We start from the raw sequence: 23,577 nt of genomic DNA, 5'->3' as shown, positions 1-23,577 counted from the left end.
CCACTGGGGTTTCAGTGCTTCTTGGTGGCCTTGCCATGGACTGGTCTCTTCTGCCTATGGAGCTTTTTTCTGCACTATAATTCACTGACAGGAGAGACACGAGTACTTTGTGATCTGATCCCTCTGCCAAAGCCCTTGGAACAGCCCCATATCAACACCCAATGGATGGATGGATAGATGGATACAGCTAGGTGGAGCAGCTTTGACTCTGTCTCCTGTCTCTGTGCCATACCTTGTGGTTCCCACACAACTTGTACACCACCCTGCAGCCCTGAGGATTGTTCGTGGAACAGGTCTAATTGGCATCACCATGTTCAGCTATGTAGAATGTATCAAGGAAAGAGTTTAAGGAAACAAAACCAACCCATGACAACCCCGTGTCACAGCATGTCCGTAACAGCTCCCTGCAGCACTGATACTGCGCCATGGTTGTTTGGGGTTGTTGTAAATTTTATTCCAGGATCACAGGGACTTGCTGATGTGGTCCACCTTTCTACTCCAAAATGAGGTTGATATCACCTAAATCCCCCTCGAGATATGCCTACCCAGCCTGTTCTTACCAGCCTCCAGTAATAGAGACCCTGGTGCTTGGCCAGGCAATCTACTTGAGTAATTAACTGTCTGTTCTGTAAGAAAGTGTTTCCTAATGTCTAACATCAATCTTGCTCTTTGTAATTTAAACCCCATTACTCCTTGCCCTATTCCCCAATGGAATCAGCAAACGATTCTGCCCTCATCCCATTGCCCTACAGCCCGACTAGAGAAAGTCTCAAGCGAATTTGACATGGCCTCTGGCCGCGGAGGTCGCGGGCATGGTCACACAAGTACAGGGGAGAAGAGAAAGGAAAGATCTTTTGGCACAGTGCACTGATAGAAATGAGACCCTTAGAAAGCACCTGAGCTGGTGATGGCCGGCTGTGAGCCCGGAGGGAGTGGGGCAGTAGGGTGGATTTGCGGCATGTGCCTCCTGTTCTCTCCCACTGCAGCGGGGGTGACTGTGGTACCCAGGGGTGCTTGGGCAGGCGGGAAGAGCGGCTGCAGGGCACCAGTGAGAGTTGGGGTGACAGGGGAGAGGTTTCACCCATTGCGAGGGACTCCATCCGCATCCCTGCCTGCAGTGCACACCCCATCCTGCTGTCCCTGCAGCCTGTGGGGCTGCCCCACTGCGTCCGGCTGTGCCACCGATGCGCGTCACGTTGCGTAACCGGAGCGGTGCACCCCCCGAGGCCGACCCTCGTCACCTCCGGCGCCCCATACAGACTTTCTCCTTTAAGCCTAGCTAGCTCAGAAATGACCGGGCTGATCCCTCCCACCTGCCCGCTCCCCCTGGCCCGGCCCTGACGTCAGGGGAAGGCGTGCGGATGCGTGTGTGTTCGAGGCGCACATCATCCACACATTAGATACCGCAGATCCATCAGCCGGCCGGCAGCCAGCCGAGAAAGCCCCCCGGAGCCGGACTGTAGGCGAGACCGCTGCTCCTCGCAAGGCAGCGGAGGAGCGTCCGGCCCCTCCGAGCACCGATGCTCTGCAGAGCGCAGCTCCAGGGAGCCCGTCGCTGCTGAGGAGGTGAGTAAGGGGAGGCACAATGGCCATGCAGCGTGCCTGGGCAATTGTAGCTGGAGATTAAACTTCACGGACCACCTTTTTCTTTGAAACCTGCTTTTTCCTATTGACGGTGGAGAGGTGCGAGGATGAAGTGTGACTTCCCTCCTTCGGTTTGGCTATTCCCCACCAGCCTCTGGAACAATAACTCCCCTGGGGGTGGCGGCGGCGGCAATGTTGCACGTCTGCTTTGACTTGGGGGCAAATAAGCCAGGGCTTTGCCACGGAGGGCTGAGCTCAGCTGGGATCCAGCTCTCTGATTGCCGGGTGAGCGGGAGGCAGTTTGTGAAAAATCTGACTTATTAAAGCGGGCTGATAGTGATGGGGGTTGGAACTGGGATTTCTTTGGACTGGCTGCACTATTCCTGCCGATGGTAAGTTAGATCCACAAAGGAGGAAGGAAGGACACAGACGAAGATGTTTATGCCAGGTCTTTGAACTGATGCTATGCTAATTAAAAAAATAAAAACCATCACAAGAAAGCAAACAAATGTCACAAACTTGGTATTTGGGAGTGATGATTAAGCATACATGCTTAAAAGGTAAATCAAGCCTCCATGATGGTTTCTCCCTTTGCTTCTCCTTTGCATCAGTCAGCCTGCTTGCTCTCCCTCATGGCCTCCCTGAGAACTGGGCAGCCCAGCTCTGACTAAGGGAGCTTTTTATAATCAATCCATAAAGGTGACATTCATATTTTAGCGCTAAGCAGGCTGTATCGTAGGCGAGACTATCTCAGCAAAGATCTCTGGAGTTGGGAGTGTGATTGGCTTAGCTGGGGAGGGGATGCTGTCAGTGTGCATTGCCCAAAAACCGCCTAGTTTTATTTTTCCTACAGTAATTTGTCTCAGCAAAGGGGTTTGTAATATGCCGGGTAGGTGAGAAAATTGCTTTGCTTGGTATTTAACTCTTAACATGATCTGGTAACCAAAAACGGGAGAGGGGGGAGCTGAGAGGCTTTCATTAGCATCGGACAGAGACAGCATTTATAAAAATCTGCCAGACTCCAAGGCTGTGAGCCTTCTCCGAGGAAGGAAGGATGGAGAAACAGCCCAGCGAGCATTGCGGTGGCCCTGCTCGCGGTAACCCCTGCCTGGAGCCATCCTGGTTCCCCACCTGGTTCCTGCCCCTCATGGCAGCCCCCCTGGGATCTCTACTGGCCACTGTGTTGTTGTTGGGTCCCTCAGCAGGTGAACATGCCAAGCAGCAGAAAAATGGGATTTTTGTTTTTGCATTGAGCTCCGGGGACACGCTCATGCGTCTGGAGGGGTGTAGCTCTTCTCTGTTTCAGCCTGTGTCTAGACAAGCTGGGTCTGGGGGGGGCATCAGCCTCCCCGAGGATGGCTGCGGGCCAGAGCATTGCTTTCCGTGCTCCATGGGGCGAGGAGATGGCTGCTGGCAGCTGGCTGTGGAGATGGGGTGGCTTTTTGATATACAGAGACCTTTTTTTCTACTGGGGTGGATTTAGAGGGGTAGTAAACCTGACTCCTGAACTGGGGCCACTGGCAGTTGCAAGGGATGGAGAAAACGTGATGGTGAGTGGCATGGAAGAGCCCGTGCAGGAGATTGCTGCAAAAGGCAGCAGAGGGAAAATAACCTCCAGCTCCTTGTCTGGGGTGGGGGGAGCAGTGGCACTCGGGAGACCCGAGTGTGGTGGCAGACAACATCCGAGCTGGGGATTTACAAAGAGAAGCGGCGGCGTGAAAGGGAACGGCCCATAAAGGCGACGGTCTGGCCAGCCGAAGGGTCACGTCCAGAGCCGGAGCGAGACGGCCGCCAGCAAAGCGGCCACCCATCCACCAATCCATCCTGGGCATCCCGGGGGTTCCAGCGGATGGGAAAGAGCACAAAGAAACGCCGCACGGGAGGGCCGACTCACCGAGGGCGATTAAGCTAATTAAATATGTATTCCCCCGCCCGGGCGAGGGAGCGTGAGGGGTTTTTCTTCGGTGCCGCTAATGAACGGGGAGTGGCAGACAGAGGCTGGTGCCTCTTCATGAGGCTCTTTCCCCCCTTCTAGAGGGCCTTGAAAGGCTGTTTAGTTAAACAAGGTCACAGCCAGCACCCAAGTCAATGTGTTTGGCTTTAAAGAAGGGGAGAGAGACAGTGATTTTATTTGATAAACCGCAGACCTTTCAGCCGCTGCTGATGAATGGGGTACTTGGATCTCGAGATAAAAGCTGATGTGTCTACTGCCTGTCTGCCTTAATTGGCCTGGGTTTGCTGCCTCCGCCTGCAAGGGCTCCTGACTGTCAGCTCCACTTGCTCGGGAGCCTGCCCTCCAAAAAATATAAAAGCAAAGCTGGCTGCTGCTGCCAAAGAAGACCCTGTCACCAGAGGGCTCTGGGGTTTGGCTTTGAGACGTTTTTTGGGGAAGGAGGGAAGGTGGACAGGGTAGGAGGTGTTTTCTTATAAAAAAGCGTCCTTCCAGGCAGCCCTGGGCTTGCAGCCACTTACCTCCTTGGCTCGGCGGACTGTCACCCCGGGAGACCCTCGGAGCAAAGCCACCAAAAGGAGACAGGGAGGAGCGAGGTGGAGGTCCAGCAGAGACAGTGGAGGGTGGTTACGCTGGAAAGGCTTCCCATGCCCCGCGGCAGAGCCGGGCTGCTGCAGTCTCTCTGCTTGCTTCCTCAAGTGACCCGGATTTCGTCCTGGATTTCGTCCCTGCACTGTATACGTGGACATAGTGTCGTGGGGTGGTGTCAGCCAGGCCGGGAGAGACCTGAGGTGGGGAGAGATGCTCTCATCCCCCGCAGAGGTTACTGTGACCACAGGAGATTGAGGAGAGGATGGAAGTGCCTTTTGTGCCGAGGTACTCCCTCCTTGTCCCCTGGTGGGGCAGCATATTGTGGAGAAAGGGTTGGGGAGAGGATGGTGGGGTGGAGAGCAGGAAGGGAAGAAGGACAGTAGAGGTTTTCCCTGATCTGCGTCTGGACTGGGAGCGGAGGAGACACTGGTGAAGATATGCTTGTGTCCCCCCTCTTCTCTCAGCCTGCTTTTGCCCTGAGTTTCATTTCCTCGGTCCCTTTGTTTGCAGCAGGGATTTAAATGGAGTGGGAGGTAGGATACCGCCCAGGAGTCCCCCATGTGCTAAAGCTCCTACTCAGCCTCGGCTCCACCAGCGCTAGCAAAGCCAGGCATTCAGCTGCTGGGCACGAAGGCTGACCCACAAATCCGGGATGCCTGATCGAGGTGCTGAAGAGGGGCAGAGTGCTGCTGGCTGTGGGAGACAGCCTCGGCATGGCCCCAGGACAGGGATCCCCGTTCCAGCCCCTGCTCCAAGCAGGAGATAGAGCAGGCAGCTCAGTGACATGTCTGGGCAGTGCATCCGCCAAGGATGGGGATCCCACAGCCTTTCTGGGCCCTGTCCCTGTGTTTATCCCAGTGAGCTGCCACCCTACACCAGGGCTCCCCCCCACATCCCCATCGGCCATCCAGATCACCCTTAGAGTGCCTGGGGGGGATTGCAACTTGCTTGTGGCTGGGGGGGATTGCACCACATGGAGCAAGCTCAGCTCCTGAGGGCAAACAGCAGCCCAGGGGGGCACCCTCTGCTGCTGCCCTCAGCTCTCAGGAGCAGACCGTCTGCCTCCTCAGTGGTGCCCAGCATGCTCCCATTCTCCACCACCACTCTTCCCCTGAACCAGGGAGCCTTCAGGGCACCTGAGCCTGGGCTGCTCCCACAGGTGAACCTGGGGCAAACCCACTCTTGGTTGCCACTTCACCAGTCCACACGGCTTTGTCCCTGCAAGCTCCCCCTCCTGCACACTCCTTTGCCTCTTATTTTAATTTTGCCTCTGGGAAACTTCCATTTTTCCAGCCCCTTGTGGATGCCAACCAACCCCCTCAGCATACTAATAGTTTGCTCCAAGCATCCTTATTCAGGTTAAATACCCTCCATTGTCCCTAAGCTGGTGGGGGAACAGAAAGGCCTCATCAGTCATCGAAAGCCGCACAGAGGAGGCGCACCATGGTGAGGCCATTTTCATACTGACAGCTTCATGATGTGACAGAGAACTGAGGGCCATTTCCCCCAAATCATCCCACTCCTCCAATCCTGACACCTCCTGGGAAGGTGATGAATCCTGCAGCAATGCGTGGGGACCACATCACTTTTTGCTGTCCTAAAGTGACCAGGCTGCTCACCAGCACAGGCAGTGCGGTCAGAGGGGGGCACAGATGGGAGTTGTGAAGCAGTTTGCTGTCTGGTCTGGCTTTGGGGTGTCCCGCTTGGGTGCTCCCTGAGCCTCTCTGAGCTCCTTAGGCATGGAGGGAGGAGATGGTGAACCTGAGCCTGGGAATGGGAGGAGGGGATGGTGAACCAGGGTATGGGGAAAATAGGTGCTGAACCTGGGCATAGGGGCAGGAGATGCTGAGCCTGTCAGGCCAAGAGCTGAGCAGTCCCTGTGTGGGGTGGGATGTGGAGCAAAGGCAGGTGTGCATGCTCCAGTCTCTTCATGGCAGAGAGGAGCCACTGAAGCACATGAAGGGTTTGGTGTGGGGGTGGCTGGGGAGCCAGCAAAGGGAAAGATGGTTTGGAGGGGTTTGCAGCCATGACTCGAAGTTGTCTCAGAGGGCAGGAGGAACGTGGTGGCTTCTGCCTTGGAGTAGGATTCTAGTGTGGCCTTTACTGCCTGGACCCGGGGATAAAGCTTGGCAGGGCTGAGAGGGGGCAGCTGTTAGGACGCTGGCTGAGGCCCATATGGGCAGCATCCCATGGCAGCATCCAAGCTGGGCTGGCAGCTGTGGGGGCCCAGTGGCAGGCATAGCCACTGGCAGTGGAAGCAAGTGGAGGAGGGTGAGTGGAACAGGAATTTCCTGGTCCCTCCTTGAAACTTCAGCTGCTCTAGAAATCTTTTCCCATGTCCTTGGTGCCTGCTAATTTCAGAGTGGAGGTGACCCCCTTTTGCTGGGCCCCCAGGGCCTTCATGTCTCAAAGGGCCACAGTGAGTCAGAAAAGAAATTAAATATTCTCTGTGTTTCCTGGCGTGTGCAGGTATTGTCCCAAAAGATGCTGCATGCCGCAGTAGGGCAGAAAAGGGCTGATGGGGATGGTGGGGAAGGGGATGGTAACTCCATGGGATATTGGGCTCCTCAGGTCCAGGTGATGGAAGCTCCTGAGCCTGAAGAGTGATGGAAATAGCTGAGCCCCCACCCAGTGCACCCAAAGAGAGGTGCCCCCAAGCAACCCCTGGCGTGGGGCACCCTGGGACAGAGGCACCAGCATCAGATGCAGCAACCGATTGGAAGAAAAATCAACAGAGCAAGGACTTTCTGAGCAAGTGGCTGCAGTGCTGATCACACATCAGAGCATCTGGGAGGCTTAAAAATGCACAACCCCTCCAATTTCATGCTGGGGTGCTTCAGCAAAGACAAGAGTGCCCATGATTTCGATTGCTCCGTGTGCAAGGTTTCTGCCCCTTAGGGCTTTAACTCCTTGCAAACTGCATGATGCCAGCCAGAAACTGGAGCCTGACAATGGCAGCAGCAGGAGGTCGTGCTTGTGCAGTGGCTTGACTGATGTGCCTGAGGGCTGGCAGCCTCACCACAGTCTCCTGGTGTTCCTTCTTCCTGTAGAAATGTGCCTGGGTGGGCAGCAGCTGCTGGCTAGGGCTGGGGTTGTATCCTAAATTCTATGGGGCTGAAGCAACCTCCTGAGATGAGAAGACCTCAGACCCCTGACCTACGTACCTGTTGTCTCAGCCTTTTTTCTTCACTTTTTTATCAGGATGGGGGAAGTTCTGAGGCTGGGACTGGAGGCCCAGGCATGGTGGCACTGCATGGGCATCCTTCCCCAAACGGTCCTTGCCTGTGGCAGCCCATGCTCCACTGCTTCTTTTCCCAAGGTGTGCTTTTTAGTGACTTCATCTCAAATATGTGGGATTATCCTGGCAATTGAAAAGTTGAACAAACCAGGTTCTTCCCTTGGGATTGATTTGCTGGAACATCCCAGATGACTCCAAGCTGGGACAGGCTTCCTGGGGCAATTCCCAGTGCTGGAGGTTGGTGTCCAACACAGAAGGCTGGCAGCATGCTGCCTGCTCCCACAGATGGCTGAGAGCTGAGGGACAATTCCTGACAGCAAATTGTGCCATATGTTTCACAGAAGGGCCTGTAACCCCCAGTCCCTTTTGCTCCCCAGGTCACTGGCAGTAGACCCACACGCAGGAGCATCCTTTCTCCTGCTGCCCACCCACCCGATACCAAAACGGAGGAGCCCGCCAACCCCACCATGTCATCGGACCCCAGCGCCCCACCGGCGGTGCCACCCCTGCACTCGCCCAAGTCGCCGGTGTGGCCCACCTTCCCCTTCCAGCGGGAGGGCAGCCGCATCTGGGAGCGGGGCAACCTCCTGCTACGGGACCTGCCCAGCCCCCTCCCCACCAAGAGGACCAGGACCTACTCGGCGTAAGTACCTGGCATGAGGGTTTGGAACTGGCCAGTTGAGCCGTGGTCACCTGCAGTGCCTGCAGAACCCTTTACACCTGGTGCACTTTGCCAACGTGGTGCCCAGCATCACTGCACACACCTGCCTAGAGTGCTGTGGGTGGGTGCCATGCACTCGCACAGAACCGTCACATGTTCACAGCAAAAACTCTCCCTGTCCCACCTCCTGGGCAAGTGCCACCAGTGAAAAGTCTCCTTCCCTTTCCTCCTGTAGGACAGCGCGTGCCTCCGCTGGCCCCATCTTCAAGGGTGTCTGCAAGCAGTTCTCTCGCTCCCAGGGCCACGGGTTTATCACCCCAGAGAATGGCACAGAGGACATTTTCGTGCATGTGTCTGAGTAAGTCCCAGGGCTGTGTGGTGCCAGAAGACCCCAGGGGAGCTATGCCATCAGCATGGGGCTGGAGACTTGTGGGCTGGGGTGTGGATGTCCCCATGGGGTGGAGATGGGTCTCTGCTCGTCCTGTACCCTCCATCACCTGTGGGTTTTCTTTTCCAAGGCACAACTGGTGGGTCAGGTGCCTTCCTTTGTTCTGGGTGGTCTGGGGCGGGGTCCATCTCTTGGCTGCGGCACCACCACCACCACCACCACCACCTCTCCTTTCCTCTCCTGCAGCATCGAGGGGGAGTACGTCCCAGTGGAGGGGGACGAGGTGACGTACAAGGTCTGCCCCATCCCTCCCAAGAACCAGAAGTTCCAGGCAGTGGAGGTGGTCCTCACCAACCTGGCACCCCACACGAAGCACGAGACATGGTCTGGCCAGATCATCGGCTCCTAGGTGCCCAGGGGGGCCGCCAGCCACTCAGCCCCACGGAGCAAGCCTGCCCGGCTGCTCACAAGGGGTGTGGGGGGAGCCGAGGCGGTGGCGGGGCCGGGGCTGCCCCCAAACATGCAGGCGTTTGCGTTCAGTGTCTTTTATAAGGTTACAGTTTCCTTTCTCTGTGTGTGTTTGTAAGTGTCTGTCGAGGAGGACAGGGGAAGCAGAGCCCTCCCTGACTGTCCCCCAGCTCCGGGGGCAGCACCGAGCCCTACGTTCCATTCCTTGCTCCTGAGGCCATGGGGAACAGAGGAACCAGTCCTACGCCCCAGCCCTCCAGCTGCACTGGCCTGAAGAAGGTGCTGCGAGCAGGAGGGCATGGGGAGAGGCTGGGTGGCTCGGCTCATCCTCCTGAACTCCACTCTGAACATCCCACTCGGTCCACAGTGGGACAGCAGCAGTGGGACATGCCCTGGTGCAGGGACAAAACAGGGTGGTGTGGGGTGGCATATCACTGTGCGGGGTCTGGGTGGCTGAGACCCATCCCCAACGCTGGAAGCTCACAGCACCCACCTGAGCCACATCCCTCCATCACAAGATCTCAGGTCAGCAGTGCCACGGGGAGGTGAGTGGTTCACAGAAAGCAAAAATTTAGTTTTAAGAGGCGAACAGGTGCTGGCAGGGCACCCAGGGTGCTCAGTGCTGTGCCTGGGGGGCTGCACCTGGGCATGGGGCAGGGGGCACTTGGCACCTCTGTGCTCCCCACTGCTGCCGGGCAGTAACGCACTTTTCTTGGCTCGGTGCTGACATGGTTCTGGGGAGATGGACACTTTCTCCTCCTTCTCTTGCCTCCCAGCCCCCTGGGGCCCCTGTTCCCACGTGCGTGTGTGCATGTCTGTAGCTTGCTGGGGTGGTGAGGGGCTGAGGGGTCTGAGCAGCCTCAGCCATGGGGCGAGTGCAGCCACATCCTCCCCAGCCCCTCGGTGTAGGCAGGGTCTCGTATACAAAGCACAAATTTAGATTTTGGTCTTCTCTGCCATACCCTGGCCAGGTAGGCTCCCACAGCCCCAGGGAGCGACAGCGCAGAGGGCACTGGGACAGGGACAACATGCACTGGGCTGGTCCTGAGCTCACCCCAGGGGAATGGCCCTGATGTTCCAGGAATTACCAGCACCTTAAAGGGTTCCAAGCAGGGTTAGGGACAGTGGGGTGCCATCAGGACCCCTCGAGCAGGGCAGGAAGTGATAGGCAGCTCCCAGAGCATCTTCTCAGCAGGAGCTGCTGGCACTGCCAGTGGATGGAGTGGGGACCTTTTTTGCTGCTGCTATTGCTGACAGGGCTAAGTGGGAAGAGGAGCAGAGCAAGGGTGGTGCCATCCAGGACAGCTGGGCCCTGTGGATTCAGGAGGACCACCCATGCTGGTGTGGGGACTGCCCTGGGACCCTCTGGCCCATCTCACTGCCAACCTGAAGCCTGGCTCTCCCAGGGGCTGTGGCAACTGTGGCTCAGGCTCCAGGCATCCCCAGGACATGCAGTCAGCTTGGCCAAGGCAAACTGTTGGATTTTTTTTTTTTTTTTTTTGGAAATGAACTAAAACCCTAGACTCGTTGGTGTTTTTACAACTCTGGTGTGGTTCCCGCCTGTCTGACCATGTGTCAACCTTTGTAACATTGGCAATAAACCATTAAAAGTGACTTTCCCATGAGCCCTGCCCATCCTGGCTCTTTGTCCTGTGTGTGTGTGTCACAGTGACGGCACTGGTGACTCTCTCGGTAAAGGACCCAGGACTTTATCCAGACACCAGGACGGCCTCACCCACAGTATGTCCCGGGGCTGGAGGTGCTCCACACTGTGAGCCTGGGACAGGAGGCTGCTGCTCACCCTGAGGGGTGACCAGGACTGGGCCTGGTCCCCCACTGCTGTGGGGACTTTGAAGTGTGTCTTGCCTGTTGTCTGTCTGCCTTTCACCCTGCACAGCCTGCACAAAGCACACACTGCCTCCAACTGCTGCGTGTTGTGGTTTTAATAGGATTGATTTAAATTTTTTTAATATACATCTCTATGTATTTAAATATACTTCTCATTTAACAGTATTATCAGCCAGATAGGAGCTGCCCATCTCACACTGATATGGATCCATACAGCAAGACAGTCCCAGGCGTGGGGCCTGCCATGTCTGCTCAGTCACATCCATGGGGAGAAACCCCTGCTTACGCTGTGGGCACCCACCATGAGAGGAGCATCGTGGCAAAGGGGTCTCAGGGACAGGCATGAAATATCCCCTAGGAGTAGGGCTCCCATCCCAGCATGCATCAGCCCTGCCTGCAAAAACACAACACAGGCAGCCTGGACTCCCAGGGGCCCTGCTTGAACAGGGGTGTGGGACCAGGTGCTCTCCAGAGGGTCCTTCAACTATTCCGTGGCTCTGAGACCCTGGGGCTGCCCCAGCTACTTTTGATGCTATCGTCCTCTTCCTCATCCCTCTAGCAGGACGGGGGTTTTCCAGGTGGGACGTGCCCTCAATTAGCCCAAGCTTGGTATAAGACAGAGACAGGAACAGGGAAGGCTCCTGAACTTGATCCCACCTGTGCAGGCATGAGCTCCTGAGCAGAGAAAGCGATGGCTGGTGTCTCAAAGGTCATCTCTGCCTCTGTTCTGCTCGCCCTGCAACTCCCCCATCCTGAGCATGGATGCACCAGGGGCAGCCTTGGGCAGAGCCTGCCTTTCCCTTCAAAGGTGCAAGTCACCTCAGCCCCCAAGGCCACCATGGTGCCCCACACTGTCAGGGCCAGATCCTGCTCTCCACTCATCACTAAGCTCACTAGAGGTCCTGCTGGCTATGAACAGACTTACAGGAAAAATAAACTCCCCGAGACTCACACATAACCTGATCCACAGTGAAATAGAGGAAGGAACCACAAAACACAATTCCTCCATGAAGATTGCAGTGGAGGGCCAAAACCTGTGACCTGTGAAAAGGGTATCCTGCACACAAGCTTCTCCAACAGGTCCTCTTCTCCCACACAGAAATCTTCTCTGGGTAGAAAGAGGAATTCATGGATTTGTTGGGGATTTCCAGATGCTGGGCAGATCGCTGTGCTCATGCAAACGTGCTGCATCAGAGATCTGATGTGTTGTAGTTAGGAGGTGCAGCCAGGTGGAGGAGACAGCACCCCACCAGCACTGGTCATGCAGTATCCCTGCTCCTGTGGCCAGGCAGCAGTGCCAAGGGCCACCAGGGACTGTGTCCGTGGCAATGTGGGAGCCCTGCCCCGGGTCTAAAAGCACCAGTGTCTCTCGCCTGAGGAAGATGGGAGTGCCTTGGGTAGGTGGTTGTAGCCAGCTGAGAAACTCCTCTCTGCAGTCCAGCTGCCAGTGGAAAATGGAGAGCCATGATGAGGAAACCAGGAAGAGAAGGAAAAGGGGAGAGAAAACAGGACCAAGAGACAGGGCAGTGGCATACCAGCAGGGATGAGGTGAGAAAGGCTCCTTGGGAGCAATGGGAAAGGGTTTGCAGGAATCTCCAGCATTCTCCAGGTCCACAAACACCAGACCTGTGTACCCTGAGGAGCTACAAGCAGGACATCTCCCTGGAGGGGATCCTTGAGCTCCTTTTGAGCACCAAGTTGTGATGAGTGTCACCACTGTGGCCATATACCCCAATGCAACTGCCAGGAATAAAAGGACAATGTGAGGGAGAAGGTCAAAGGCTGAAGGAAAGGTGTGGGTTTGCAACCCAGAAAGATCCAGGGAGAGGAACAGGACATATGACAACTGCACTGGACATCCTGTCTCCCTAAAGGTGAGCATGTAAACTGAGTGTGTGGGATGAGATGGGGTGGAAGAGCAAGCGTGGAGGGCACTGCTGAGCAGGTACCTCCAGTAGCTCCATAAACCAGGTATGGCTGTTGTTGGCCCCCTCTGAAAATGTCTCTGGCAGCAGGATGGAGAGCTGAGCACTGGGGAAGGAAGGAAACTTGGTCTGTTATGATGCCCTGGGTACGGTTTTATAAGGACATCTCTCTTATGAGGAAAGGCTGCAGAAGCTGGGCCTGTTTAGTCTGGAGAAGACTCAGAGAGGATCTCATTAATGCATATAAATACCTCAAAGGCAGATGCCAAGAGGATGGTGCCAGATTCTCTTTGGTGGTGCCCACCGAAGAGTGATGAGCAGCGGCCATAAACTAAAACACATGAGGTTCCACCTCAACAGGAGGAAGAACTTCTTTACACTGAGGGTGGCAGAGCACTGGAACAGGCTGCCCAGGGAGATTGGGGAGTCTCCGTTTCCGGAGACATTCAAAACCCACCTGGACACATTCCTGTCACCTGCTCTACGTGACCCTGCCTTGGCAGGAGGGTTGGACTAGATGATTTCCAGAGGTCCCTTCCAACCCTAACAATTCTGTGATTCTGTGATGCCCAAAGGACAGAGGAGTGGGAAGACCACTGGAAAGCCTTCTACCCCAAACTGTTCCATAGCATCCAGCTGTGCCAGGCAAGGTCCGACTTGAAAATAGAGAATAATAATATAGAAAATAAACCCTAGGGGTTTTTTGTAAGCTAAAGAGAAGAATCAGTTTCTTCATGCACCCAAGCAAAGCTTAGAGCAGCAGCCCAGTCACGTTACAGCTATCGTTCCCAGGTCATCTGTAGGGAGGGACTGTCACACTGTGGCACTGAGGGGAAGGACATGGTTACCTCTCCATTAGAAAACACAATGGTGCAACAAGCTGGGATCTCAGCTACTCCTTCCTACCACAGGCTTGGAGCAAACAGCCTTCCTGGCCTCCTGCCTCGGAGTAGCTTCAGTGAATGCCTCAAGCCTCAGCAGCCCCAGCCTCTCTGGCCAAGGTGCAAAGGGGAGAGAAAGGTGAGTCACATGTTCCCTCATGCACAAGTGTTAAGAGAAACCAAGTGGGAGAGGAGAGGAGAGGAGAGGAGAGGAGAGGAGAGGAGAGGAGAGGAGAGGAGAGGAGAGGAGAGGAGAGGAGAGGAGAGGAGAGGAGAGGAGAGGAGAGGAGAGGAGAGGAGAGGAGAGGAGAGGAGAGGAGAGGAGAGGAGAGGAGAGGAGAGGAGAGGAGAGGAGAGGAGAGGAGAGGAGAGGAGAGGAGAGGAGAGGAGAGGAGAGGAGAGGAGAGGAGAGGAGAGGAGAGGAGAGGAGAGGAGAGGAGAGGAGAGGAGAGGAGAGGAGAGGAGAGGAGAGGAGAGGAGAGGAGAGGAGAGGAGACACACACTCACTCTTTGGCCCTTTCAAATGCTTTCTGATCACAGAAGCATCTGCATCACCGCCCACCACAGCTGAACTGTCAAGAGAGAAGTTTCTCTGGAGGCAAGGAGGGTCTGGTACCACAGCCCCCGGCCACACATGGGGAGTGCTGAGGGGCTGCTCAACCAAGGCCCCCTCCTGCCACCAACCCACACTCACGTGTTACATCCTGACCAGCTCTGTCAAGTGGTTTTTTAGTCTACCCTGAGCAGATTCCTCAAATGAAGGTGCTTTTCCTGGTGGGGGGAGAGGGTGGGACTGGGGCAGGGCTGCAGGGACTGGGCAGTCAGCACTCATTTGCTCTTTCTGGAAAGAAGATTTCACGGCATCGCTGGACCGTGTCCTGGGGGGACTGGACACTGTGTCCTACAGTGCGGGGATCATCATAGATTTCATAATCGTTCCCTCCCTGCAGGGGAATAGAAAATAGGGACAGCATTAGCAGGGTCTTGCCAGAACAACCTCATCCATGAATCCGCATTTTGCTCTGTCCCGTGGGGAGCTGGGCTGGGAGCCAATAGCTGGGCAGGCAGGGATTTGGTGGGCAGGGGCAGGCAGGGCTTTGCTGGCCCAGGGGGGCAGAAGAGGCTGGGCTGGGAGCTCTGCTCCCTCCCTCTTGCCTCCCTCTTCAGTGCCAGGGGAGGAGCATAGAAAAGATGGGGAAAGTCCCAGATCAGCAAAGCTTGTCCAGGAGCCTGGGGTTAACCCCTGCCCTGCCTGTGGAGGGGCTAGCAGAAGGTGGGCTGGGCACATTTGGGGAGCAGAGGCTGCCAGCATATGGGAAGAGCTGAGTGGATGACCAAGCTGATCTACAGCAGCAAGGACGCATCATCCTCCACTGCTCTAAAGGGCAGGTGAAGCTGTTCCTGCTATTGAGGAATCCTCTCCTAAGTGCTGGGGGCTTGTGTTCTGGGTCATGAACGCCACAGCAGTGGCTGCTGCCCTCCTGAAAGTGCTGGGGTAAGGAAAGCAATGCTGAGGTGGACCTACTTCCCAGCACAGTGAATCCAATGTGATTTCCCCACAAGCCAGCAGACCTGCTGCCATCATGAGAGCATCACAGACCCAGAGCACAGGGCAGCATCTTCACCCCTCACACCACTAAAGGTCTGTGTTGGGACCATGGTACCCACAGGACCCATGATGGAGCAGCAGGAGAGAAAGCAGCCATGTGTGGGGTAAGTGGGGCATACTCACAGGGGTCGTCTCATTCCCAAAGAAGTGGATGGTGTCAAATCTCTCGTCGTCGAGCACATTGAGGCAGTAGCGTTTGTCCCAGCCCTCTGGGAAGACGTCAAAGCTGATCATGCCACCTGCCAGGAGAAGGGAGGGCATCAGACAGTGTTGCTGGGAGCTGGCAGAGTATCCCCCCACCCTAGGATGGGCAGGAGGATGGGAGGGGGCTGGATGTCTGGGGGGAGACCCCATCCCAAACAGCAGCCACAACCAGTAGCTCTGCCTTGGTGTTCCTCTTGGCACGTGGCTAGGATAGTGGCAGAGGCTGTTCCTACGGCAACAGGCTGCAGTGACATCAGCATGGCTGGGGTGCCATTAGCACAGCTTCCCTACAGGCAAGCAGGAACCAGTGGGTTCTTCCCAAGAGAGGCATCTTCTGGGAGGAGATTTAGGGTCACGCCTTACAGACAGTACCAGCACATTCTGTGTCCCAACAGGGGACAATGACCTTGGAGACTGGCATCAAAGTCTCTCCTAGGCTCCTGCCTGGACATCACTGGCCCTTCTAAAACCACTGTTCTGATGCTCCTTAACTGTGCAGGGACTGGGGTTTCCTGCACACTGTCTCTGCACACTGATCAAGGACCAAGGACCAGTGGAGGTACCATGAACCCATCGACGCAATCAAGGCATGACCCTGACCTGTCACCTCTTCACACAAGAGTTAAGTGAGGGTTGCCAACATCTGCAGAGGCACCAAGTCAGACACCATACAGACACAAGTCAGGCACCATACAGTGGGAAGGGAGCTTCCCCAGAGAACATGCACGTGGACATGGACACCCACAGCCACCAAGGGTTAACAAACTTCCCAGCCCTTGCTCTTAGACCAGGCAGAGTTTACCCCAGCACCTGGCTGCCTTTTGGGGGTGCTTGGAGGCAGCACCTTCCCCTTCCTCTCAAGTTGCCCCACTGTGTCCACGGGCTGCAGACAGATCCTTGTCCCAGCACCAAGACAGGAGACCTCTTCCCAAAATAAAGCCTGCAGCTTAGGGCACACATACATTTAGGTCTCACTCAGAGCCAGAGGTAGAGGGATTTGAGCTGGGATGTGTGCCCTCCTGCCAGTCAGCTCATCTTCTCCAGGCAATCTACTGGAGTATCCACCAGAAATCCTGGCATTTCACCCTCTCCTTCTTAAGTGATAATCCTACCTCTCTAAGGAAGGGGGTGAGTAGACAGATAATCACAGGGTCAGTTCCGGCTGAAGGAGAGGCACCGACACCTCAGGCTGTTCAAACATGCAAGTCCTGATGCCATGCACCTCCCCTTCCTGGCTGTTTGGAGTGTCCCTGTTGGTTTGGGGATCCTGAACCAAACCTCCTTGGAGCCTGGGAAGCTCAGAATGGAGCCTGTATGTCCCACCTTGGAGCAGAGAAACTGGACAGGGCACTGTTATAAGGATGGGAGCAATTGCCCTAAGAGCTCAGAGGTGGGGATGGCCCCAGGCTTGCAGCAGGATCCAGCATCAGAGCAGGAGCTAAACTTGGTGACATCCTCTGGTTTTGCATCCAAAGCCATTTACCTGTGAAAAACACTGCCTTTCACTGCATTCCAGCCCTCTAAAGAGAGCTGGGCAGCAAGAAGGGGCTCCTGATGCCAGCTGGAGCAGGTAGGAAATCAAACGGAGAAGAGGTGGTGTGAACCAGCCAGCACTGTTGCTCCCCTAGGCAGAGCAGCGGCCTGGGGGACTGCAGGGAGACCTCCCACCACCTCTGGGCCTTGCATCCTCCACAGCCAGGGAGAAGGTACATGGAGCCAGCCTGGCAGAAGAGCTGTTTCTGTGGGCCCTTCTCTCAGATGCCTGACCTGAGACACCCCACATTTTCTTTGTGGAGGAGCGGGGGGCCCACAGCTCCCCTTCATGTTTTTATACAACAGGACTGGGCTCTTTGTGGCAGCTTCCCAAAGTCCAGAGAGAAAGGCCCATTGTCCTGCTCTCATGCCCCCATGCCTGAGGGGACACAGCAGCAGGGACCTTGTCTTTCTCTGCTGTGACAAACAGTGTGTGCCAGTGCTGTGGGCAGCACAGGATGCCCTTGGCAGGATGCTGAAGGCAAGCGAAGGCTCTCAGAGAAAAGCTCTTGGAGGATCAGAGGGCCCGGGGTGTCACCCTCTGCCTCAGCCTCACCAACCCCTTGCCCTTGGGCTGGGCTGCCACATGGAACCTCCTTATCGCACACCCCTGCAGAGGATCCTCTTCCAGCATCATCCCTACAACTTACACACCCTCATTTTATTCCCTGTCCCGGCCAGACCCCCAGGATTGCTCAAGCCCCTCCTTCAGCTCCTCACCTTTGGTAAGCTGGCTGTCAGAACCACCCTAAGAAGCGGCCCTACAAAAGCCCATGGCAGCGAGCTGCAACCTCCTTACCCCTTGTCAGCTCTTCCTCCAGGAAGAAAGATGTTTCCTTTGCAGATAACTGTCCCAAGAGAACCCCAGAGCCAAGACATGAATTAGGCTCCTGTCTCATTCCTCGAGAAGAGTACACGTGCCTGGGGCTCTGCTGGCCACCCTGCTGCAGATGCTGACCCAGAACAGACCCACTGGGCAGCAGTGGGCTCCACTAACTGAGATTAAGGCAGGGATAATGTCATGGGATAGAAACCTGACTGTCTGGCCGATTCCCAGGGAGGCAAGTCTGCAGCACGGTTTATTCTCTGCATGGATGCAGACATCATGGATGCAAACATGACTCCCCTGTGGCAGCTCTCCAGGACTAAAACCTCCTTCTGCTCTTCCCAGGGTTTCCAGACACTCGGAGGGAACAGTCTGGATTCCTGCTCCCCTTCACAGAATTTTATGGGAAACACGGTAAAGGCAAAGCCAAGGAAGCCCTCCCCTCTCACCTCGAGAGAAACGCAAGCCTTTGCCAGCAAATTCCCTCTGCAAGGCTGCCACGAACTTCTCCCGTATCCGCTCTTTCTGCGGAGGATAAGGAGGAAAGGGAAGAAAAGAGGGTTTGAATAACTGGATGTTGATAGTCTCCCAGAATCCACTGTAACCTGTCTGCTGGGCAGCTCTGCTCCCTCCCCACCTGCACTGGGCCCCAGTGTCATGCCATTTAGCCAGCTTCCACCAGTCCTGCCCAGTGTCCAAGCAGGCCACCAGCTCACTCCACTGGGAGTGGCAGACCCCAGACCTTCCCTGGCAATGAAATGCAACTGCTGCAGTTTCCCACAGCCCAGTTCATAACACAAAGCCTCCAGTTTTGCTTAAAAAGTCTTGCAAAGACCAACTGATCCCTCAACCCCAAGAAGCTTCCCCAGGCAGAAACTGGTATGAGCATGGGCTGAATCCCCCAGAGACCTGCCCAGCAGATCTGCTGCATCTGGAAAGCCCAGTAGTTCCAGCTGTTGGGGCTGGGGGAGTGGGAGAGAGAAGATAGCTGCTGGGCCATCTTTGGGTACTGTAAATGAGGAAACACACTGTTAAATAACTGCCTCGTTCTCTGGGGCTCTCCCACAGCACAAGGAATCCTGCTAGCCACCCCCTTGCACTGGTGGTACCCAATGAAATCAAATTTCTTCCATGCATCTGTGTCTTCCCTTGGGTTTTCCGACCCAGTCCTGTCTCCACCTTGCTGCATAAGCACAGCTCAAAGCTGGACCTCCCTTCTCCTTGGGAGGGGGGGGAGCACGTAAGACCTGAGATCCGTGGTTGTGCAAAACCAGCCAAGGGGAGGGTGAGCCCAGGTCTGGCCCTCGTACCTTGTCCAGCTCGGAGAACTCGATTCGCTCCTCTGGGGTGCAGCTCCGACCGATGGGGGAGATGTTCAACATCCCATTGCGAAACTCGATGAAGGTCCCTCTGTGGGTGGGCAAAGACACAAGGTTATTGGGGCAGGGAGAGAAAAACAACCTTTCCAGGAGGATGGCTGCTTAGTGAGGCTCTGCAAGAGAAGCCATGCCCACTTGTGAGTGCTTCACACCAGGCACAGATCAGGCATCAACAACTGCTTAAGGTCCCAAGGGGTTCACAGTTTTATAAAAAGAGACTATGAGAAGAGAGGAATAAAGAGTTCCTGTGTGCCCTGGGGATGGGCTGGAAGCAACGAGCTTAGGGAAGATGACAGGTAACGTTTTCTAATGTTGTGATAATTGCAAGGGCAGTCACTGCCTGGCCTGGACCAGCTGCCTGATGAGGCTGTGGCACCTCTACCCCATGAGGCTCTTCAGAAATGCTGTGTGGGCTGGCTGAAGCTGGCACTACCTTGGGGCAGTGGGATGACCCAGGTCAGTGTAACTCGCTGTTGATGTCCGGCAGCAGGCTGAGGAGCAATCAGGACCTCCTCGAGGGACACAAATCAGAGTCTTTTTATCTCCCTCTTGACCCCTGCACCTTTGACTTCAGCTCTTATCTAAGCTTGCACAGACAGGATCCAATTTGTGCTTGCCACCCTCACCTTGTGCTGGGGTCACTTCTCGGCCGCTTCCTCAGTGGGCTGGTTGAAAACACTGAGCTGGCAGAAAACTGCTCCCTTCTTTTCTCTCTGCTAAAAACCCAGCTACTTCTGTTTGCTTATTGAGGGGTCAGACAGGTATACCAGCACTGGTGGGACAGAAACAACAGGGGATGGCAGCCCTGCCAGTGTGAAAACAGAATGAAGCTCTTGTGCTGGAGAGGGAGGGCCCCTGCCCTGTCCAGCTGAGGACCCCCGAGCTTATTGTCCCTCCCAGCCCTGCCTGCTGTTTCTCTGTGATAAAGTGCTTACCACCCTGAGTCTGGAGAAAAAGCTCTCCCCCTCCTATCTCCTGACACAGTGAGGAAAATCATGGGGAACCCATGCCTGCAGGCTGGGAGTAGCATCTCTGCAGCACCAAGGGTTTGGTGGCTCACACTCCAGGCCAAGACTCGGGAGATGTGGGTTAAAGTCCTTGCTTTGCTAGAAATCCCATAAGCCTAAATCCACAGAGCTACTTGGGAGCTGAAACTTCGCCAAGGCTGTTGGGTAACCAGACAGCAATTAGGCAACCAAACAGCCTTGAGGCTTCTGGGTCCCAGCCTGTGCTTTTGGGGGCCTGTTCAGCCAGCAGTCCTGTTGCAAGGAGTCACCCTAGCCCCTCTCACTGGTCCTTGTATTGCCATGTGGTGACTCATATCAAGCAACTAATCTGGATCACAGTTTAGCAACTTCTACCAGATTAATTTCAACCCCACAGTTCACCTGCTCAGGTTCACTGTACAAACACAAGGGGAGAGCAGGAAAAAAACAGCCATGGCAAGGGGAGGGCAGAGCTGCTGCTCTCAACAGCCCTGGGTGGCTCACGTGTTCTTGAAACTGTGGTCTGAGGTGAGGTTTGACCCTGCACCCAGGCTGCTTTAACTGCAGGCTGCCTCTGAAAGAGGCCCTCCTGCTCCCCCCTTCCACTTCACACCATTGATTCTCTCTCTTTCTGTGCTAACAGAGTGAGCAGATCCAATGGAATACTACCCTTTCTTGTCCTGGTAGTGGCCTGGTCTTCCTTCAGCAAAGGTGTACCAACCCAGCTCACCCTCTGGCTGCTGGATCCCAAGGTAAAGAGAGCAACACAGGGTATGGAGCAGAGCAGAGCCAGCCAGCGACACTGGGTTAGAAACAGTGAGAAACTGTGTGCTCAGGGGCTGGACTTCCCCTCTTAAGATCCATTGTTTGCCTGTCTGGAAACATATCCTGCCAGTGATGCCTGATGCCCTGACCAGTAACAAGCTGGTACCATTGTCCTAAATGAGATACATACGGTGGCTGCACCCTGCTTCCCAGGGAGGAAAATCCAAGGGGCAAAAGAGCAGGCATTATGCTAAAACAGAGTGCAGACTCTTCAGGACAAAGACCCTCCTCCATTATTTGCCAAGGTGCCCAGCTCAGGGAGACAGTGATCCTACACAGGGCCTCTGGATGCTAAGATAAAACCCAGAGCAAGACAAGCTCCATAGATCAGCTCTTTTTAGGAGAGCTCTGGAGCTCAGCACCCCAGAAATCAGTGTCATGACTTCCACTCGTGTACGCTTGGGCCGTTACCGTTTCTTGGGCAGCTTCAGCAGCGCCATGTAGTTGAGACAGAAGTTGATCAGATCCTGCAGCAGCTCCTCCCCCAAGTGGTCCTGAATGGCCTGCAGAAAGAGAAGGGCAAGTGAAGATGCTTGGCTTCCCATGAAACCCACCTGGAAGAGGGAGCAACTGGGGAGAAGAGGCTGCCTGTCTGCCTGAGTAGGGCAGGCGCTGCTCCCCACGGTGCACAGGGCAGGAGAGCCATGGCTGCAAAGGGAGCTGGACTTACCTGCTTGGAGACCAGCTGCCCATTCTTGTATTGCACTGTGCCGTTCTCTGCGAAGACGTAGTCAAACTTATCAATGACTGAGAGGGGAGGAAACAAAAGAGGAAACATAACTACTGCCTGGGAAAAGGGGCAAAAAGGACTGGGCTCAGGACTGAGTGAGCCATCTTCCTGCTTCCTTAGCACTGTGCCTTCCACAGCTCCTGTGCTCTGCAAAGGGCCACTGGCCATCCTACGCTCCTTGCTTTCCACAAAGTGGATGAGGAGATTATCTTCTGCTCACGGGTGGGGAGCTGACGCATGCAGGGGGAAACGACCTGACCGAGGTCACGGGCTGAATCAGTTGCAGGACGAAGATAAGGGCTCAGACATGTCTGGCTTTCCACTACATACGTGCTACTCTGCTCTCTCCTGTGCCCTCCCCACTGCCAGGCTGCTGGGCTGATGTGGTTACTGGTTATCTAACTCCAGCCCCCCCTGCAACCCAGACACGCCGCACTGGCGACTCAGCAGCAATCAGCCTCAGCCGGGAATTTCTCGGCCTCCCTCCACTAACGAAGTGGGAGGCAGAGCTTGGAGCCCAGTGGCGCTTGTCATCCATGCTGGAGAAGGAGAACGCGGTGGAGGAGGCAGGTGCTGCCCCCTTGCCCTCCCATTCCCTACTCTACCCCATGTCCCCATCGGAACGTGACGAGGAACCTGCGGGGACCCCACCACGGAGCGACAGGGAGGCGAAAATTGCCTGGGAGCCGTGAAGCTGTCAGAGCTCTGACGAAGCTCGTACAAAACTGACGCTGGAGCCGGCAGCATGGATTGGAGCATCCCTGCCCGCCCTCCACGCAGGGAGAGGGAGCCAAGCAGCAGCTCCCGCCTGGGCACGGCCAGCCACTCCAAGGGCAGCCTTGGGGTTGGATTTAGGGCACAGGTGACCCCCGGGAGACCTCGTCCGCCGCGCTCACCTTCATCCCCTTCCCCCAGCTGCTCGGCTATCTTGGCATAGTCGGAGCCTCCCACCACGCCGATGTGCACCCTCTGCCGCAGCTCCCGCAGGAACGCGTCCACCTCCGGCTCGATTTTCTGGCGGGGAAGCAGCGGGTGAGGCCGCAGCCGGCGGGACGAGCTCCGCCTCGCCGGCCTCGCCCCCCAGAGCCGCGCGCCCCCGCGCCCCGCTACCTGCCGGGCCGGCGTCAGGGTCCCGTCCACGTCGAAGAGACAGAGCACCCGGCCCCGCGCCGCCGCCATCCCGCCCGGGCTCTGCGGGCGGGGGGCGGGACCGCCGAGCTGATGGCGGCCGCCCGCCCTCCGGGGCCGCACGGGCGGGACGTGCCGCCGTGCCGGGCACCTCTTGTCTGCTCCCCCGCGCCTCCACGGCTCTTACGAGGATGCACAAGGTGCGGCTCTTGAGCTGCTTCCCCGCTTCGGCCCTTCCCTTAAATCCTTTTAGAGCCCGGAGTTTGGGGGAGGGGGTGTGTGTGGCGTGCATCTCTTCAAATTTACTGTTATTACTGCAGTGCCCCCCGGAACTGAGGGGCTGTGGGTCTGGATTGAGCTCTCTGATAAGCTCAGCTCCTCTGGGGGTTTCTGTGAAGGGGACAAGAGCAGCACGCACTCACTCTCCTAGTCAGTCCCTCACCTTGCTTTTCCAATAGGATGCTGTTAATATTTTCACTGGGGAAACGAAAATACCCTCTGCACAAAGCCAGTAGCTTTTTCTTTGACCCGCCTACCATTTACCCCCACGAGTCATTTAGGATTTAAGTAGACCATCTGGTCAGATCATATTCATACGGCGCCCTATTATGCTCGCCTGACATGTGGCAGTGGACAGCCTCCCTCTCCCAGTAATTCCTGAATTATTTTCCTAAATCAAAACCAGCCTATGTGGAACATCCAATGCTTTCTGCTCAACAGTTAGCTTGCATTCTCTCCCCAGCAGTGCTCAGTGTGCTGAGCTAGGTTGGAACTGGGGAGAGATTTATTCTTCTTTTACAGTCTGATTTTTTTTTGCCTCAG

General features: G+C 55.8%; 2 protein-coding genes across 2 annotated transcripts; one reads left to right on the top strand and one right to left on the bottom strand.

The window, feature by feature from the left end:
* The first annotated feature begins 1,361 nt into the window (after positions 1–1,361).
* Positions 1,362–11,849, top strand: CSDC2 (cold shock domain containing C2). The gene is given in 5 exon segments (XM_069002682.1): positions 1,362–1,436; positions 1,438–1,566; positions 7,742–8,007; positions 8,261–8,383; positions 8,660–11,849. Coding segments are annotated over 5 exon segments (756 nt in total). The 3' UTR covers positions 8,823–11,849.
* Positions 11,850–13,987: 2,138 nt separating this feature from the next.
* On the bottom strand, positions 13,988–22,829 carry PMM1 (phosphomannomutase 1). The gene is made up of 8 exons (XM_069002681.1): positions 22,738–22,829; positions 22,524–22,641; positions 21,568–21,644; positions 21,309–21,400; positions 19,018–19,117; positions 18,157–18,232; positions 15,268–15,383; positions 13,988–14,479 (listed from the first exon to the last, which is right to left on the bottom strand). Exons 1-8 carry the CDS (start codon positions 22,804–22,806, stop codon positions 14,357–14,359), a joined length of 771 nt encoding a protein of 256 aa, XP_068858782.1. The 5' UTR covers positions 22,807–22,829; the 3' UTR covers positions 13,988–14,356.
* Positions 22,830–23,577: the final 748 nt, after the last annotated feature.

The sequence above is a fragment of the Aphelocoma coerulescens genome, chromosome 1A (genome assembly GCF_041296385.1).
Source record: "Aphelocoma coerulescens isolate FSJ_1873_10779 chromosome 1A, UR_Acoe_1.0, whole genome shotgun sequence".
In the NCBI taxonomy this organism is placed as follows: domain Eukaryota; kingdom Metazoa; phylum Chordata; class Aves; order Passeriformes; family Corvidae; genus Aphelocoma; species Aphelocoma coerulescens.
This window is presented reverse-complemented; position numbering and strand designations above follow the sequence as displayed.

Bases quoted from the DNA above. Each gene is read 5' to 3' on its own strand.
- PMM1 (XM_069002681.1), bottom strand. From the start codon at position 22,806: ATGGCGGCGGCGCGGGGCCGGGTGCTCTGTCTCTTCGACGTGGACGGG. The intron at 22,642-22,737 runs GTAGCGGGGCGC...CTTCCCCGCCAG, and splicing joins CCCTGACGCCGGCCCGGCAG to AAAATCGAGCCGGAGGTGGA. The intron at 15,384-18,156 runs GTGAGAGGGGAG...TTCTCCTGGCAG, and splicing joins AGGCTTGCGTTTCTCTCGAG to GTGGCATGATCAGCTTTGAC.